At 39.4% G+C, this 17,689-nt stretch overlaps 1 protein-coding gene across 1 annotated transcript in view; it reads left to right on the top strand.

The window, feature by feature from the left end:
• Positions 1–17,689, top strand: part of LOC126161685 (mediator of RNA polymerase II transcription subunit 12) — a 415,184-nt gene that overhangs the window by 225,850 nt on the left and 171,645 nt on the right. The window contains exons 25-26 of the mRNA XM_049917698.1: positions 13,051–13,250; positions 16,247–16,436. Of these exons, the coding sequence (XP_049773655.1) occupies positions 13,051–13,250; positions 16,247–16,436 (390 nt within the window). The remainder of the gene's footprint in view (positions 1–13,050; positions 13,251–16,246; positions 16,437–17,689) is intronic.

The raw sequence follows: 17,689 nt of genomic DNA, 5'->3' as shown, positions 1-17,689 counted from the left end.
CTCAACCAAAAGTGATAAGGACTACCTGGAGTTCAAACAGCAAAGATCTTCTACAGCAAAACTCATTAGATAAGTAAAAAGACTATTTGAAAAGAACCAACTTATACAAATGGATAAAGATTTTAAGAGAAACAATAACAGATCCTTTAGCAGCACATTCAGACAGAAACTACAAAAATATGTAGCACCAAATCTGTGTTTTAAAGATACCAGTGGAAAACTGGCAATGAATAATGAAGAAAATTGTGAAATATTAGCAAAATATTTTGAACAACTCCTCAACTGTCAGGAACCTATTGAAAAATTACCAGCCAACACCCCAAACACAGTAAACAATAATTCTGAACCCCCATGCCTCATAGAAATCATTAAAAACCTTAAGAACAATAAAGCACCAGGGGAAGACATGATAATTGCAGAAATGTGGAAAAGTGTGGATAATACAACTCAAGAAAAACTACTGGGAATAATCAATGAGATTCAGAGAATGGAACGTATACCGGAAGAATGGAAAACTGCATTAATCCACCCCATCTTCAAGAAAGGGGATAAAACCGATGCAAATAACTACAGAGGGATATCTTTACTTCCGGTAACGTATAAAATTCTATGTAAGGCCCTACAAAACAGATTGGAGAAACAACTTGATCAAGAAATTGGTGAATACCAAGCAGGCTTTAGGAAGGGAAGATCTTGTGTGGAGCAAATTTTAAACTTGAAGTTAATTATTAAATATAGACGATTAAGAGGAAAAGACATCTTTATCACGTTTGTTGACTTCAAGAAGGCGTACAACTCCGTTGACAGAACAACCTTGGTTAACATTCTTAGGGAGTTTGGAGCAGACAAGAAAACAGTCGCAATCGTCAAAGAAACACTTACGGATACCTATGCAAAAGTAAAGTTCCGTGGTGAGGTATCCAGACCATTCAAAATCAGAACAGGATTAAGACAAGGAGATGGGTTGTCACCTACCCTATTCAACTGTGTGTTAGAAAAAGTTATTAGAGAGTGGAGGAAGAAAACGACTGAAGAAGGAATACAAAAAATCAGATTAGGAAGAATAAAGGATGGATTAGAAGTAGATTGCCTCGCTTTTGCTGATGACTTAGCGATTCTGGCAGGAAGTTTGGAAGAAGCAGTCAAACAGATCAATATTCTGAATGAAACAGCAGAAAAAGCAGGACTGAAAATCTCCTTTGAAAAAACAGAGTACCTAACCAATGTAAAAGAGGCACCGAACAATATGATTACAAAGTATGGCCAGATAAAGAAGGTTTCTAATTTCAAATATTTAGGGGAAATCATCCAGCCCAATGCTGCAGATAAAGAAGGAAATAAAGCAAGAACAAGAAAAATGGAAATGGCATTCCAGCTAACAAAGAATGTGTACAACAAGAAGTCAGTATCAATTAACGCAAAAATAAGGCACTACAACACTGTGATTAAGCCAGAGTGTCTGTATGCATCTGAATGTTTAGCAACGAACACTAACAAGGAAATGGAAGCTATAGCAAAAAAGGAGCGAAAAATCATTAGAAGAGTACTTGGGCCGAGGTTTGAGAATGGGACTTGGAAGCTTAGAAGTAATAGAGAAGTGTATGACAAAATTGAGAAAGTGGGAGATACTATGAGGAAGAGAAGAGTAAGCTTTTACGCCCATTTGAAAAGAATGAATGATGGAAGGCTGACAAAGAAAATATTCATGTTTTTTGACAAGAACCCCAGAACCCAAATTACCTGGTTCAAAGAAGTCAAAGCAGACGTAGAGGAGATGGGTATAAGAGAAGATGATATAACCAACAGAGACTTAATGAGAGACAAAATTCAACATTTTGAAGGATTTGAAGTGAAGAAGAGAAGAACTGGAGGAACAGTGTGGACAGAAGACCGAAGGGAGCAGCACAGAGAGAGGATGAAGACATATTGGCAGAAGAGAAAAGAGGAGGAGTGCAATAGGAGAAATGTACATTGAAAAATAGTTGTTTAACGCGGTCCCTAGATGGCCAAAATCGGAATAAAAAAAAAAAATAAGTCCACAAATGTTTAGTTACAGACTTATGGATAATAAAAGATTTTGTCTAAAATTTACCAACTTTGCTAATATAAAGTCATTGCAAAACTGAATGAGTTTAAAGTAAAGCATGATTTCCATTTATTTTTGTTGTTATTGGTCTGGTGATTCTAATAAAACATGTCCCAGATGTGTATTTGCAGTTGTTTTCCAGAACAGCCAGAGAAGCAAAGATTATTATACAAGTACATTTGTTTACCTTCCATTAAGAATGTAGAAACATTTATGTCATTGTTGGCAACCGTCAGTAAGTTGTTTCAGTCATTTCCTAACCTTTAAATGAGTTAATTTTCTGTATTTTTCAGTGAAATAACATAATAACCACAGTTTATTTAATTGAAACCACATAGTAACTGTTGTAGTTTGTAGATTATTTATGAAATAGGGATGCCTTTCAAATTTATGACACAGGAATACGCCAATATGGCGTTTGTTTATGTCAAATGTGATGGTAATGCTACAGCTGCAGTTAACGAATATTGCGTATGCTATCCAACTCTGAGGATTCCAAATGCACGAACCATTAGCAGAGTATTTTGAATGTTACCGGAGACAGGTTTTCTACCTAGCATTCATAATCAGCATGAGTGCTCGATACGTGAAGACGATGATGAGGATAATATGGATGCTGCTCAATGTAGCTGAAGTACCAGTTCACGACATATCTCTCAACGATTAGGCATTTCACTGTCTAAGGTATGGCATACACTGAAGTACAATAGTCTGCATCCTTACCATAAAAAAGTGCATCATTTACATCCGGGAGATCCTGTCCTTTGCTTGGAGTTGTGCAACTGGTTAAATACTAATTGGCAGTTACACAAATACATTTTATTTACTGATGAGGCACAATTTACTCGAGATGGCATAAACAGTTTACATAACGAGCATGTGTGATCTGAAGCAAACCCACATGCAACAGTCCAGTGCAATTTCCAGCAGCAATTTAGCATAAATGTGTGGTGTGGTGTAATGAACACACACTTTATTGGACCATTCATTTTTCCAGGACGTCTAACTGGTGAGGCCTACTTACAATTCCTTCAAGAAGAAATGCCCTGCTTGCTCGAAGATGTCCCACTTACTATGCAATTGCAAATGTATTTTCAATATGACGGTATGCCTCCACATTTTTCCAACACCGTTACTACACATTTAAGTGAACATTTTCCCCAGAAATGGATTGGTCATGGTGCTACACGTCTGTGGCCACCCAGATTGCCCGAGCTAACACCAATGGATTTTTGTGTATGAGGATGGATGAAAGACATCATTTAGGAGGACAAAGTCAGTACACGTGAGGCATTACTTGCTCGCATTATGAATGCAATAGACAAAATGGTTAAATGATGATGGCGTCCTCTTGAGTAAAATATTCCGGAGGTAAAATAGTCCCCCATTTGGATCTCCGGGCGGGGACTACTCAAGAGGGTGTCATTATCAGGAGAAAGAAAACTGGCATTCTACGGATCGGAGCGTGGAATGTCAGATCCCTTAATCGGGCAGGTAGGTTAGAAAATTTAAAAAGGGAAATGGATAGGTTAAAGTTAGATATAGTGGGAATTAGTGACGTTCGGTGGCAGGAGGACCAAGACTTCTGGTCAGGTGACTACAGGGTTATAAACACAAAATCAAATAGGGGTAACGCAGGAGTATGTTTAATAATGAATAGGAAAATAGGAATGCGGGTAAGCTACTACAAACAGCATAGTGAACGCATTATTGTGGCCAAGATAGATATGAAGCCCATGCCTACTACAGTAGTACAAGTTTATATGCCAACTAGCTCTGCAGATGACGAAGAAATTGAAGAAATGTATGATGAAATAAAAGAAATTATTCAGATAGTGAAGGGTGACGAAAATTTAATAGTCATGGGTTACTGGAATTCGGTAGTAGGAAAAGGGAGAGAAGGAAACGTAGTAGGTGAATATGGATTGGGGCTAAGAAATGAAACAGGAAGCCGCCTGGTAGAATTTTGCACAGAGCACAACTTAATCATAGCTAACACTTGGTTCAAGAATCATAAAAGAAGGCTGTATACATGGAAGAAACCTGGAGATACTGATAGGTTTCAGATAGATTATCTAATGGTAAGGCAGAGATTTAGGAACCAGGTTTTAAATTGTAAGACATTTCCAGGGGTAGATGTGGACTCTGACCACAATCCATTTATTTATGACCTGTAGATTAAAACTGAAGGAACTGCAAAAAGGTGGTAATTTAAGGAGATGGGAACTGGATAAACTGACTAAACCAGAGGTTGTATAGAGTTTCAGGGAGAGCATAAGGGAACAATTGACAGGAATGGGGGAAAGAAATACAGTAGAAGAAGAATGGGTAGCTTTGAGGGATGAAGTAGTGAAGGCAGCAGAGGATCAAGTAGGTAAAAAGACGAGGGCTAGTAGAAATCCTTGGGTAACAGAAGATATACTGAATTTAATTGATGAAAGGAGAAAATATAAAAATGCAGTAAATGAAGCAGGCAAAAAGAAATACAAACGTCTCAAAAATGAGATTGACAGGAAGTGCAAAATGACTAAGCAGGGATGGCTAGAGGACAAATGTAAGGATGTAGAGGCTTATCTCACTAGGGGTAAGATAGATACTGCCTACAGGAAAATTAAAGAGACCTTTGGAGATAAGAGAACCACTTGCATGAACATCAAGAGCTCAGATGGAAACCCAGTTCTAAGCAAAGAAGGGAAAGCGGAAAGGTGGAAGGAGTATATAGAAGGTCTATACAACGGCGATGTACTTGAGGACAATATTATGGAAATGGAAGAGAATGTAGATGAAGATGAAATGGGAGATATGATACTGCGTGAAGAGTTAGACAGAGCACTGAAAGACCTGAGTCAAAACAAGGCCCCCAGAGTAGACAACATTCCATTGGAACTACTAACGGCCTTGGGAGAGCCAGTCCTGACAAAACTCTACCATCTGGTGAGCAAGATGTATGAAACAGGCGAAATACCCTCAGACTTCGAGAAGAATATAATAATTCCAATCCCAAAGAAAGCAGGTGTTGACAGATGTGACAATTACCAAACTATCAGTTTAATAAGTCACAGCTGCAAAATACTAACGCGAATTCTGTACAGAAGAATGGAAAAACTAGTGGAAGCCGACCTCAGGGAAGATCAGTTTCGATTCCGTAGAAATGTTGGAACACATGAGGCAATACTGACCCTACGACTCATCTTAGAAGCTAGATTAAGGGAGGGAAAACCTACATTTCTAGCATTTGTAGACTTAGAGAAAGCTTTTGACAATGTTGACTGGAATACTCTCTTTCAAATTCTGAAGGTGGCATGGGTAAAATACAGGGAGCGAAAGGCTATTTACAATTTGTACAGAAACCAGATGGCAGTTATTAGAATCGAGGGGCATGAAATGGAAGCAGTGGTTGGGAAGGGAGCGAGACAGGGCTGTAGCCTATCCCCGATGCTATTCAATCTGTATATTGAGCAAGCAGTGAAGGAAACGAAAGAAAAATTCGGAGTAGGTATTAATATCCATGGAGAAGAAATAAAAACTTTGAGGTCAGCCGATGACATTGTAATTCTGTCAGAGACAGCAAAGGACTTGGAAGAGGAATTGAACGGAATGGATAGTGTCTTGAAAGGAGGATATAAGATGAACATCAACAAAAGCAAAATGAGGCTAATGGAATGTAGTCGAATTAAGTCGGTTGATGCTGAGGGAATTAGATTAGGAAAGGAGACACTTAAAGTAGTGAAGGAGTTTTGCTATTTGGGGAGCAAAATAACTGATGATGGTTGAGGTAGAGAGGATATAAAATGTAGACTGGCAATGACAAGGAAGGCATTCCTGAAGAAGAGTAATTTGTTAACATCGAGTATAGATTTAAGTGTCAGGAAGTCATTTCTGAAAGTATTTGTATGGAGTGTAGCCATGTATGGAAGTGAAACATGGACGATAAATAGTTTGGACAAGAAGAGAATAGAAGCTTTCGAAATGTGGTGCTACAGAAGAGTGCTGAAGATTAGATGGGTAGATCACATAACTAATGAGGATGTACCGAATAGGATTGGGGAGAAGAGAAGTTTGTGGCACAACTTGGCTAGAAGAAGGGATCGTTTGGTAGTACATGTTCTGAGGCATCAAGGGATCACCAATTTAGTATTGGAGGGCAGCGTGGAGGGTAAAAATCGTAGAGGGAGACCAAGAGATGAATACACTAAGTAGATTCAGAAGGATGTAGGTTGCGGTAGGTACTGGGAGATGAAGAGGCTTGTACAGGATAGAGTAGCATGGAGAGCTGCATCAAACCAGTCTCAGGACTGAAGACCACAACAACAACAACAACAACAATAACAACACATCAGAAGAAATTAAGAACAATCCTGTGAAACTGAAACAAGTAACAAAATCTGTTCATACAAGTGCAGCTAAATGCATTGAACTTGGTGGAGACATTTTTGAACATTTATTGTGAATGTATCGTGAAATTGTATGTACACTGTACAACTTCCTTAACATTGAGCTTTGTTTCTTCTGGTTTAATATGAATTCACGTGTGCTATGGCATTTATAAAAGCAGATTATCTGACACATTCATACAGTTTCAGTTAACATTATTACCATCATTTTTCCAAAATTAAATTCTCTACAACTTCTATTGAAAACTTTGTGCAATTGTCTGGAATTTAAAAAACAAATTGGGCCAGGTAGTTACTGAACTAAAAAAATTACAAAATTACGTCTGCTTCTCTGGATGTTCTGGAAAATTACTGCAGATACACATCTGGGACATGTTTTATTAGATTCAGCAGATCAGTAACAACAAAATAAATGGAAATTGTGCTTTACTTTATCCTCATACAGTTTTGTGATGGCTTCATATCAACAAATTGCTAAATTTCAGGCAAAATCTTTTATTAGCCGCAACTAAACATTTGTGGACCTTTGTTTATACGAACTTTTCTCTATAGTTTAACTTGTAGAATAACATATTAAAATATTTGCATATCTTCATGAACCACCTGTATTGTAACCAAAGAACTATAGATTTTGTGAATCTTTTCATTTTTTGTGATAGTTTTTGTCCATTGCAAGTTTACTGCCTACATTGAAGTTGATCCCTCACCCTTGGTCAGGTGGGAGGTTGTTTCAAGATGTGGAGAGCACTGAAAGGCCTCCCAATTTGTCTGAGAAACAGTTTTACAGTGCTGCCTGTGACTAATAATGATCCTAAGCTAACTGCAGTTGTGTGCTATTTCAGAGGAAGCCTCTTGGCCTGCAGGATCTGGGCGTTCACAGAGGTTAGGATTTTTGGTGGTTGGGAGCTCCAGCATTAGGCATGCGAGGACTGCCTAGGTGGGGAAGAAATCCAGTTTGCACTCTGTTTGCATACTGAGAAGAATCATCCCAGATGTGGAACTGGTCCTTCTGAATCCCACAAAGAGCCCATGATGTAGACAACTGCAGGTGGTGCTCCTTTCAGTATTAATTATGTATGTTGCATTGTTGGATTGAAAGAGTTTCTACCCTTGATATGTAGGCAAAAATATGTGTTTAAAGGCAGTGGTAAGCATAAAACATCATCTGAAATTGTACTTAAAATGCTCTCTTCAAAAATTACACAAAGAAGATAAGGACACCAATAGCTTCCACAAAAAAACTCTGCCTTGAAATCTGGCAGAAGATCCGAAGAGAGTCTGGTCATATGTAATGTATACCAGCAGCAAGCCTTGGACAATACCTTCACTGCGTGATAGCAGTGGTAATGTTACAGATGGCAGCACCATTTGAGTGAAGTACTAAACATAGTGTTATAATATTACTTCACCAAAGAAGATACCCTAAATACTATTCCAGAATACAAATCAAGAACAGCTGCTTACGTGAGTAATTTGGGATTAGATATCCTCTGTGTAGTGAAGCAACTGAAGTCAATAAAGGCAGTTAGTCTGGTGTCGGAAGCTGCGAAAATTGAATGTGCGGCAGGGGGTATGGGCCTGGATACTCTCAAAAACTCTGTGCTCCTGTGCATGCATGCACCACAAGCCTCGCCATGCAAATGTGCCACTCTCCGTACCATGTGAAGTCCACAGCCAATGATGTTTCCCACGGTTATGTATTTAGGTGGCCGCACGGCACTACCCCAGCAGTCTGGTACTCACAATAGTTCGCATGTGCATCTCGTCCACACTGCATTCCAGTTCCGTGTTTTGAGATACTTACTGTTGTTGTTTGGAGTGTTCCTGTGTTGTTGCCGTGTTCATCACCTCAGTTCTTGCTTGCTTGCTTCATGTTGTACCCAGGTTGGTAGTAGTGTCTGTCATCCCCTACTTGTTTATCTGTCCTGTCTGTTCGTTGTTAGTGATACCTCCAGCGGCCCCCCCACCTGGCGGCTTCGCATCTCCATTCTCTGCCGTGCGCCGCTCGCTGGTCACTTGCAGCTATAACAGTTACGTTGCTATTGGAGTATGCTGATTAAATAGCTCCATTTTTAACAGTCATGTAGAATCTGTCACTTGACTAAAAGTCTGTACTTAAAGACTCCAAAATTGCATGGGTCACCTCAGTACACAACAAAGGAAATAGAAGTAATTAGCTGAATTATAGACCCATATCATTGACATCAATTTGTAGTAAGATTTTATAATGTGTACTGTTTCCTAATATTATGAAATACCCCGAGGGTAGGGGAGGCAACAATTTGTTGACACATGATTAGGACATACATCTTTTTTGTGAAACACAGCTGCCTGTTTAAGTGAAGTAATGAGTGCTATTGACAGAGAATCTCAAGTTGATTTCATATTTCTAGATTTACAGAAGGCTTTTGACACCATTTCTCACAAGCAGCTTCTAATGATGTTGTGTGCATCTGTAGTATCCTCTTAAGTTGTTGTGCGACTGGATTTCTGACCATCTGTGAAACAGAAATGATGTGTGGAGTCCCCAAAAAAGTGTTATAGGGTCTCTGCAGTTCTTAATCTGTATAAATGACCAGGAGACAATCTGAGCAGCCCTCTTAGATTATTTGCAAATGACGTTGCCATTTACCATCTGATGCTCATCAGAATATCAAAACAAATTGTAAAAGGATTTAGAGAAGTTATCTGCATGTTACAAAAAGTGACAGTTGACTCAAAAGGTAAAAAGTGTGAAATCCTCCCCATGAGTACTAAAAACAGATGCTATTAGGTTTATGCTATGCAATAAATCATGCAGATTTAAAAGTTATCAATTCAACTAAATACCTAAAGATTATAATTATAAACAACTAAAACTGGAACCATCACATAGAAAGTATTGTGGGAAAGGTGAACCAAAGACGGTGTTTTATTGGCAGAACACTTAAAAGATTAAACAAATCTACTAATGATACTGTGTAAACTATGCTTGTCCATCCACTTCTGGAGTATTGTTCTGCAGTATGGGACTCTAACCAGATAGACTGACAGAGGATATCGAAAAAGTTCGAAGAAGAACAGTTCATTTTGTATTATCACAAGGTGGAGGGGAGTGCCACAGGTATGATAAGCAAGCTGGAGTGGCAGTCATTAAAACAAGATCATTTTTTTCATTATGATGAGATATTTTCATGAAATTCCAATTATCAACTTTTCTCCTCCAAATGTGAAAATATTTCATTGACTTACATAGGGACAAATGACCATTATAATAAAATAAGATAAAAAAGAGCTTACATGGAAAGATTTGAGTGCTCATTTTTCTCATGTACTATGCAAGAGTGGATCAGTTGAGGAAACTCTAAAAGTGGTTCTGTGAACCCCTTGTGAAGCACTTAAGTGTGAATTGCAGCGTAAAGATATTGATTTAGAGAAAGGTAATTAATAAGAGAATTCCTTTTGCATTCCAGAAAACACTAGCCATAACCTTTGTGGCAGATTGAGGTATGGCTTTCTTGGTACTAGACCACTGGTTTCTATCCACTGCTGTCATTACTATTTCATTTGTGGTGTGAAGTGGTGGGTGGGTGTCTTATTGACACTAGCAAATCATCACACAAGATCAGTTACTTTCTTTTTAAATCAGTACAAGCAATTATGAGATATTCATGCTGATTTTGATCTGCTTTCAACAGATGTGGCTCCCATGTTAACTGAAGCTTTTGTGTGGTTAATTCTTAGTGTAAAATGTAGGCTGCCCTTCGAGCACACTTATTGCATCGACTATTTCACATACTTTAATCAGCAGTCATCCAGTATGATATTGTGCAGTTTTCATTTGCGCATGCAGTTTTTGAAAGCCTTCACAAACAGTATCTTTAAGAAAAGTGTTGCATGGTTATTATTTGGGTCTCTGCCAGTTACTCGCGTCTTTCCTGCACAATATTTCAACTGCGTGACTCGCATTCTTCTTCAGGTGCTGTCCGATACTAATTCCAGTATGGAACGAGTCCAGTATTTATGCCTACGTTGTGCTAGACATTCCCTCTGGGGTCCACGCCTCGTCTGGCACTCTGTCCATGGTTTGCGCTGACCAATAGCAATGGCTGTAGCATTTTCTTCTAGCCGTGGGTGTTTCAAATGCTGCGCGCATACTTTTTGGTTATTATCCGTTGTCAATATAGCTGAATGGTGTCGAACCTGTGCTAGATGTTTTATCTTCTGATTGTTGTCATTTGAGTCCTTCTGTGAATTAGGACGTTCTGTTACCGAGGTGTGCTGTGTTAGCCGTTCCGTCCAAAGTTCTTCCCCCCCCCCCCCCCCCCCCCTTCCCCCCCCTTCCCCAAGGAGTGGCTGCAGTGCTATTTGCAGTCTGATTGTGTTCAAATTGTCGCTCAAGACTTGGAAGAATGTCCTGAGATATTGTTTCTGTTGTCTGAGCTACCATTTCATGTAAGTCCTTTGTTGCATGTACTGGGCTGTTATCTGTAATTCCATCTTTATATTTGTGTCCCTTGGAGTTTGGATGTTGCCTATGTTATGTCCTCAGAAGATCGAGCAATGGATTCCAAGCTGAGCTCAGCTGTAAACTGGTGTCCCGGTTAATGAGATTCTCCATAGCCTTAATCTCAATAGATTCTTTGCTGCTGTTGTTCCAGTATCTCGATGTTTGTGTTAAAATCTCGGCGTCATTATACTTCATTGAATGGTTGAGTTTTAAACAATGCTCGACAATCGGTGACTTGGTTGTCTGTCTCAGTCTGGGGTGCCTTTGGTGCTCTTTGCACTTGATGTCAACAGTCCTGGTCATCTGGCCGATGTATGCCATACCACATTCACGTGGTATGTGGTAAACACCCAGTTTCTGTAGATACAGGTCATCCTTCACTCTCCCTGGCAGAGCCTTAATCTTGGTGGGTGGATCAAACATGCTTTTAATGTTATGTTTGAGGAGAATTATGCAGATTGTTGCAGATATTGGCCCAACCTATGGCAAATGTGCTACCTTTTGCATTTCTTCTTGTATCTCTTCAGGAACCTCTGGCGGAGAAGCTGGGCGCAGTGCCTTTTGAACATCTCGAGAAGAGTATCCATTTTTGTAGAACACAGATTGTAGATGTTGTGTCTCAGTCGCCAAATTATCCAGATCTGACAGAGTTCGTGCCCAATGAACCAGTGTTCTGAATACACTGTTTTTCTGTCCCGAGTGGTGGCAACTGCTGGCTTGCAGGTACAAGTCAGTGTGAGTGGGTTTTGCAGTACACACCATGACTGAAGGTACCATCTCCCTTCCTCTTAAGTAGTACATCTAGGAAAGGGAGTAGTCCATCCTTCCCCAGCTCCATGGTGAATTTAATGTTAGGGTGGTGTGAGTTTAGGTGGTCCAGGAAAACATCGAGCTTTTCCCTCGTGTGGGGCCATATGACAAAGATGTCATGCATGTTTCTAAAAAAGCATTTCGGTTGATCTGGGGCCAATCAAATCTTACCATAAACAGACTGGCCACCACTGGTGAGCGTGGGTTGCCCATTGCTGCTTGCTGCACAACACCTTAAGAAGATGCTCTCGCCATATGTGGGGAAGTGTTCCCATCACATTGGCAACTCAGAAGACTCCCTACAATGCCCCGGACACTGACATTATGGTCAATTTGAAAACAATCGGCCTGAAAATAGCAGTGCAGCTGCTCCTGGGGGGAGGGGGCGGGGGGCAAGAACTTTGCACGGAGCGCCTAACACAGCACACCTTGGCAACAGAACATCCTAATTCACAGAGGGACTCAAATGACGACAATCGGAGGATAAAATGTCTAGCACAGCTTGGACGCCATTCAGAACACAATTCAGCTATATTAACAATGCATAATGACCAAAAACTACACGCACAGTGTTCGGAACAGCTACAGCTAGAAGAAAATGCTACAGCCATTGCTATTGGTCGGCGCATACCACAGACAGAGCGCCAGACGTGGTGCGAACTGCAGAGGGAACACCTAGCATAACATAGGCATAAATACCGGACTCATTCCACACTGGAATCAGAATCGGACATCACCTGAAGAAGATTGCGAGTCATGCAGTTGAAATATCGTGCAGGAAAGACATGAATATCTGGCAGAGACCCGATTAATCAGCATGACAATGCCTCACTGGAAAGCCTGAAGACTTACAAAGTGTTGCATATTGGAAGAATTTCCATTTTAACTGTTTGAATGAAACATGCACAACACATGGACTTTAAAGCCACACAACCAAAACTATTCCACATATAAAGTTAAAATGTGACCACATTGTTGCCCACATACCAACACAGCAGTAAAAAAATTTCACTTATGTGGCAGGGTAGGAATCTTTCATGTTGCCCTCTTAGGTGAAGAAGAGATCTTAATGTAGAGGTAAACTATTATTCGTATACCATTTACAGAGACTTTATTTGAGTGGCAGAGTTATTCAGGTATTGTATACTTCCTAATACATTATTTTGATCACTGTCTTTTTACTTAAAACAAGGGATCAAATATGTTGTTATTTTCTTAGGAAGCTCTCTTCTGAATGTTTCATAGTTGTTTGGCTTCATCTTTCACTTTAGGCAATACTTGTGGTGGCTGATGCCACTGCTCGTGACTCCAAAATGCTGAGCAAGAAGTCAGATCAGGCACAACAGAGCCATGGGTCTGTAGGAAATAAAACTCCTGGGCAAGGTGGCAGTGCAGCTGAGTTAAGCATCAGCCATATTTTGGGCACTAGTGACATCTTAGGAGGTGGAGATGATCCATTGATGGATTTGGCGTAAGTGTTACACTATTATGTTATAAAGCCTATGCTATTATTCACCTGTCTAACTCAATAACCTCAAAAACACTGCTCACAAATTCAGAAATTCAAAATCAAACTCAAATGATGATAAATTATGTTAAATAAGAACTGCTGTTGAAGTGACATGAAAAAGTTTGAGGCAGAAAAATAGAAAGATCAAGAAATCTATCTTCTGGAAGCTGACATTACTTCTTCTGGAACTAATAAATAAATGAAAATTTGTTGAAGCTGATAAATCAGAGGATAGGTTTTACGAAATGCAAGACTAAAAAGAATCTGTGTAGTACATCTCAGCTACACCAGAGTCCTGCTAATCCGAAGCCCGGTAATCCGAATGTTCAGTTAATCCGAACATGAAAAATATTATTCTAAGTACGGAAAACTGTGCAGTAAACTGCTGTACATACACATTATTTTAATTTACACAGCACAGTAAACATGTATTAGAAAAATTGGCAATAAAATGTTAGGTTTAAACAATGCATAACAATGAAAGAAAAGCTGTCAAATTTACTAAAATACAGTGGATATTGTATCCCTACTCAGTCATTGTTTTTTGGCATAATGAAGACAGTCTGTTATATGATGCATAGTTGTGCCAACGTCTCATAAACATCAAATCAGCAGATGTAGCAGTGGGGTGACACCAGCTCTCCTTTGTCACTTTCAGGCTCATTGTCACTTCCGTCACACCAGCCCACTACTTCCTGGTCTTGAGTCACAGTAGCAATTAAATCAGCGTCAGTAAGATTCTCCAGACATGCCCCATCTGCTGCCATCCACTCATCTGCATCTTCTTCACTAACTTCTTCACAGCCAGGGATTGTCTGTATCATTTGTAGTAGATTTTCCTCTTAATTTTCAACTAGGTTGTCCTGAAATTCAATAGATGTCCACAGTTTTCTCCACAATTTTCTCAGAATATTTTCTAAAATATTCTGCCATGCCTAAGCCACCCAATGAACAGCGTCCTTCACATTTGTCTTTTTTTATTTTGTGCACTAAAGGAATGCTATCATCTTGGATCAGTATTCTTACAAATCTGTAAATTACTTTTAATGTTTTCAGTACGCCCTGGTCCATCAGTTGTAGAAGTGGTGTAACATTCGGCAGCAAAAACTTCGCCACAATTTCTTCATCACATAATTCCTCAGTGCTGGGGTGAGATGGCGCGTTATCAATCAAAAGGATTGCATGGGGAGACAAATGATTTTTCCTTAGAAAACCATCAAACAGAGGGAACAAACTGGCTATGAAACCATTCTTTGAACAGCTTACCATCCATCCATGCTTTTTCTGGTTGTGGTAATATTCGGGCAAGGACTTCACGTTGCAATTTTTAAAAGCTCTGGGCCTAGCAGATTTGCCAATTGGCATTAAATGCAGCTTGTGATTACCAGCAGCATTGCTGCACGCTAATAAAGTAACATGATCTTTGCACATTTTAAAACGAGGAGCCTGGTCTTTTGCTTTTGATGCCAGGCTTTTTGTTTGCAATGCCCTAAAATTAAGGCCAGTCTCGTCAGCATTATAAATTTGTTGGGGAGAATACTTTCCCTCTATTATCATTTTTTCAAACCCACCTCAGTATTCCTCTGCTGCATCATGGCCAGAAGAAAGCTGCTCTCCAGTAATTATTAGCTGCAGATTCCATGACATTTTTTGAATCTGTGCAACCAACCCGTACTCTTAGTAAAAGACTCATCACCATTCATTAACTTGTTCAGCCTTCTCCTGAACCAGTTCTCCACTCAAAAGAGTTCCCTTTTCTCTTTCCTGTGTAAACCAAAGGAAAAGAGCTTCATCCGCTTTATCGTACTGGGACTGTTTCAAAGTCTGCTGAATTTCAAGTGTTTTTCTGGAAGATGTTGCACAGGACTGTTCAAGCTTCATTCAGTTCTTCTTCCAATGACAAATGGTTGCTTTATCAACACCCAGTTCCGTTGTCAGTTTAGATACATTCTCACCATTGTCTAACTGCTTCAAAGCATTCAGTTTTTATTTGAGATTCAACATTGTATGTTTTCGTTAACTCATGACGAAGATATGTACACCACTACACCTGAACGAATTCAATCAAATGTTACGCGTGCCAACAATCGATAACTAACATAACTAAGTGCTTCGCGAGCCAACTGTCAGTGCACTGACCTCAGACACTACAAAGGTCTTAACAATGCACAAAACAAGTGCAGGGAGTGAAAGTGAGCCATTGTTTCCACACTTATTCTCATTTGTTACCATGGTATACCTACTTATCTGCTTGGTATAGTTCATTCTAGAAACTCATCACCATAATTCCGGCTAATCCGAACAAATCGGTAATCCGAACAAGGTCCGGTCCCAATTAGTTCTGATTAATGGGACTGTACTGTATAATCAAACAACATAGTCTCACAGCCAAGATTTGGATTCTTGAAAATGATATCAATTGCTTTTTGAAGGGAGGGGATTGCCATCTCAGGGAATAAAAGCTGTGCTAAAGGAAAGTGTGTGAGGCTAGAATAGTAATGGGGTGAAAGCAGTAGATAAATAATATGTTTATGATTACTTTACTAAACAGAACCAAGAGGAAAGAAACAGAATCAAGAGGAAAGTAAAGGCAGATGAATGGAAAAGAGAAGTGGTGTGTTGTGTCTGAAATGAATAAATATTCATGTTTACACATTCTTCTCCTGTTTCTTATTTGCCAGAAGCTTAGAATATGATTTCCAAAACCTTAAGTAAGTCAGTATTCTTTCGTTCATCCTTGTCTACCTCACCACCTTGTCATTGTTTGCAAGTACTAGCCTGTGTAGTTCATTGTATTCTTTTTTATTTGTTTTCCCTTTGTATTTAATATTAGCTGTTTATATTTAGGAGTATTAATGTGGCACAACATCCAGTTTTTTATTTCCAATTCAATTCTGTCAACATGCACAGTTTTTGTCCAGAAACAATTGCCCTTACTAAAATAATTTTTGTTGCAGTCGATCGCTTACAACATTGCAAGGTGTGTCATCAGGTCCAGAATCGGCTAACACTGGTCTATCACACTTTGCTCAACATGTATTGCGTCAGATTTGTTCACAACAGTGGGTCCTTGAACGTTGTTTACAGAATCCTGAAGAATTGTGTCATCAGGATATGTTACTTGATAGCATGTTAACTCCAAAACAGGTAAGCCAAAAGTTTGACATTCTATTAATTGAATTTAATTTCAGTCATAACATATCATAAGGTTTAGATGAACTTTTGTAATGATTTATGGAAAAATTTCCGGTGTGTCTTTGAAGCAATATCTGTCACACTGTAAAGTCCATTATGTTTCTAGCGAAGTGTCCCTGCTGATTGCAATGTAGTATATCACTTAACATTTCATTATTTTTTGAACGTAATTGTGATATGTTTCAACGTACGTGAAATTTCAGTTCATTGTATGATATATGACACTACTTACACTAGTGTTGTCTGTGGTATCCATATTAGATCCATGTACAGTGACAGAAGTGGAAAGTGTTAGCCGTGGAGCACTAGTGTCATATTTATCAAACTTTGTGGAGATGTTCATCACATGATGTATAATTTGATTAAACTTTAATTCCATTTGAAACTGGTTTCTGTCATCATCGCCAACAGTAACAGCAGCAGCATGAGATGGGTGTGATTCCCACAGCCACAAATACACTTTTGTATTCATTCGGACATAGAAGCAAATTGCCTCCAAATGTCATCATGAGGGATTCTTTGCCCTGCATGAAAGACACATTATGTCAGTTCATGAAGATCACTGGCTGGAGGCTGGTATGAAAGTGTATGTCTTCCCATTGCATCCCAGACATGGTCTATGGATGACGAATCAGGCGACTGAGAAGACCAGTTACTCACAGCATTTGTGGTGTGAACTGCAGTGTTGTGTCTCACATTGTCCTACTGGAATATCCCGTTTGGTGTCCTCATCATGAAGGATATGAGAACAGGGTTTATCATACTTTCAATGTATTAGTGAGCATTCAGGCCCCATTCAGCAATTACCAAATCAGTTATGTTGTCATATCCAGTAGCCTCCCATATCATGATTCAAGGAGTTGGTCAGGTATGAGTATTGAGATTCGCTGTTTCCTGTAACATTTAGACCAGTTATCTATGGTTACATTTGTGTCGATCTGACCACCACTACCAGAACTAGACACATTGCTAAATACCACAGAATACCACTAAATGTCTCAGTTGACTCTGGCTCTATGCCACGTAAGTTTGTCTGTGGTATGGTGTCAGCAGTAAATGGCCCACTGAAACTGCAGGAATGGCTTTTTTCTGTACTGAAAATAAGCTAGAATAAGGAATTTTTCATCAACATATGCCACTGACATGGAGGTACTGGAGTATCAGTTTGACACTGTTTGCTCAAGGTGTTAATCAAGGGTCAATTT

The sequence above is a fragment of the Schistocerca cancellata genome, chromosome 2, assembly GCF_023864275.1.
Source record: "Schistocerca cancellata isolate TAMUIC-IGC-003103 chromosome 2, iqSchCanc2.1, whole genome shotgun sequence".
NCBI lineage: Eukaryota > Metazoa > Arthropoda > Insecta > Orthoptera > Acrididae > Schistocerca > Schistocerca cancellata.
This window is presented reverse-complemented; position numbering and strand designations above follow the sequence as displayed.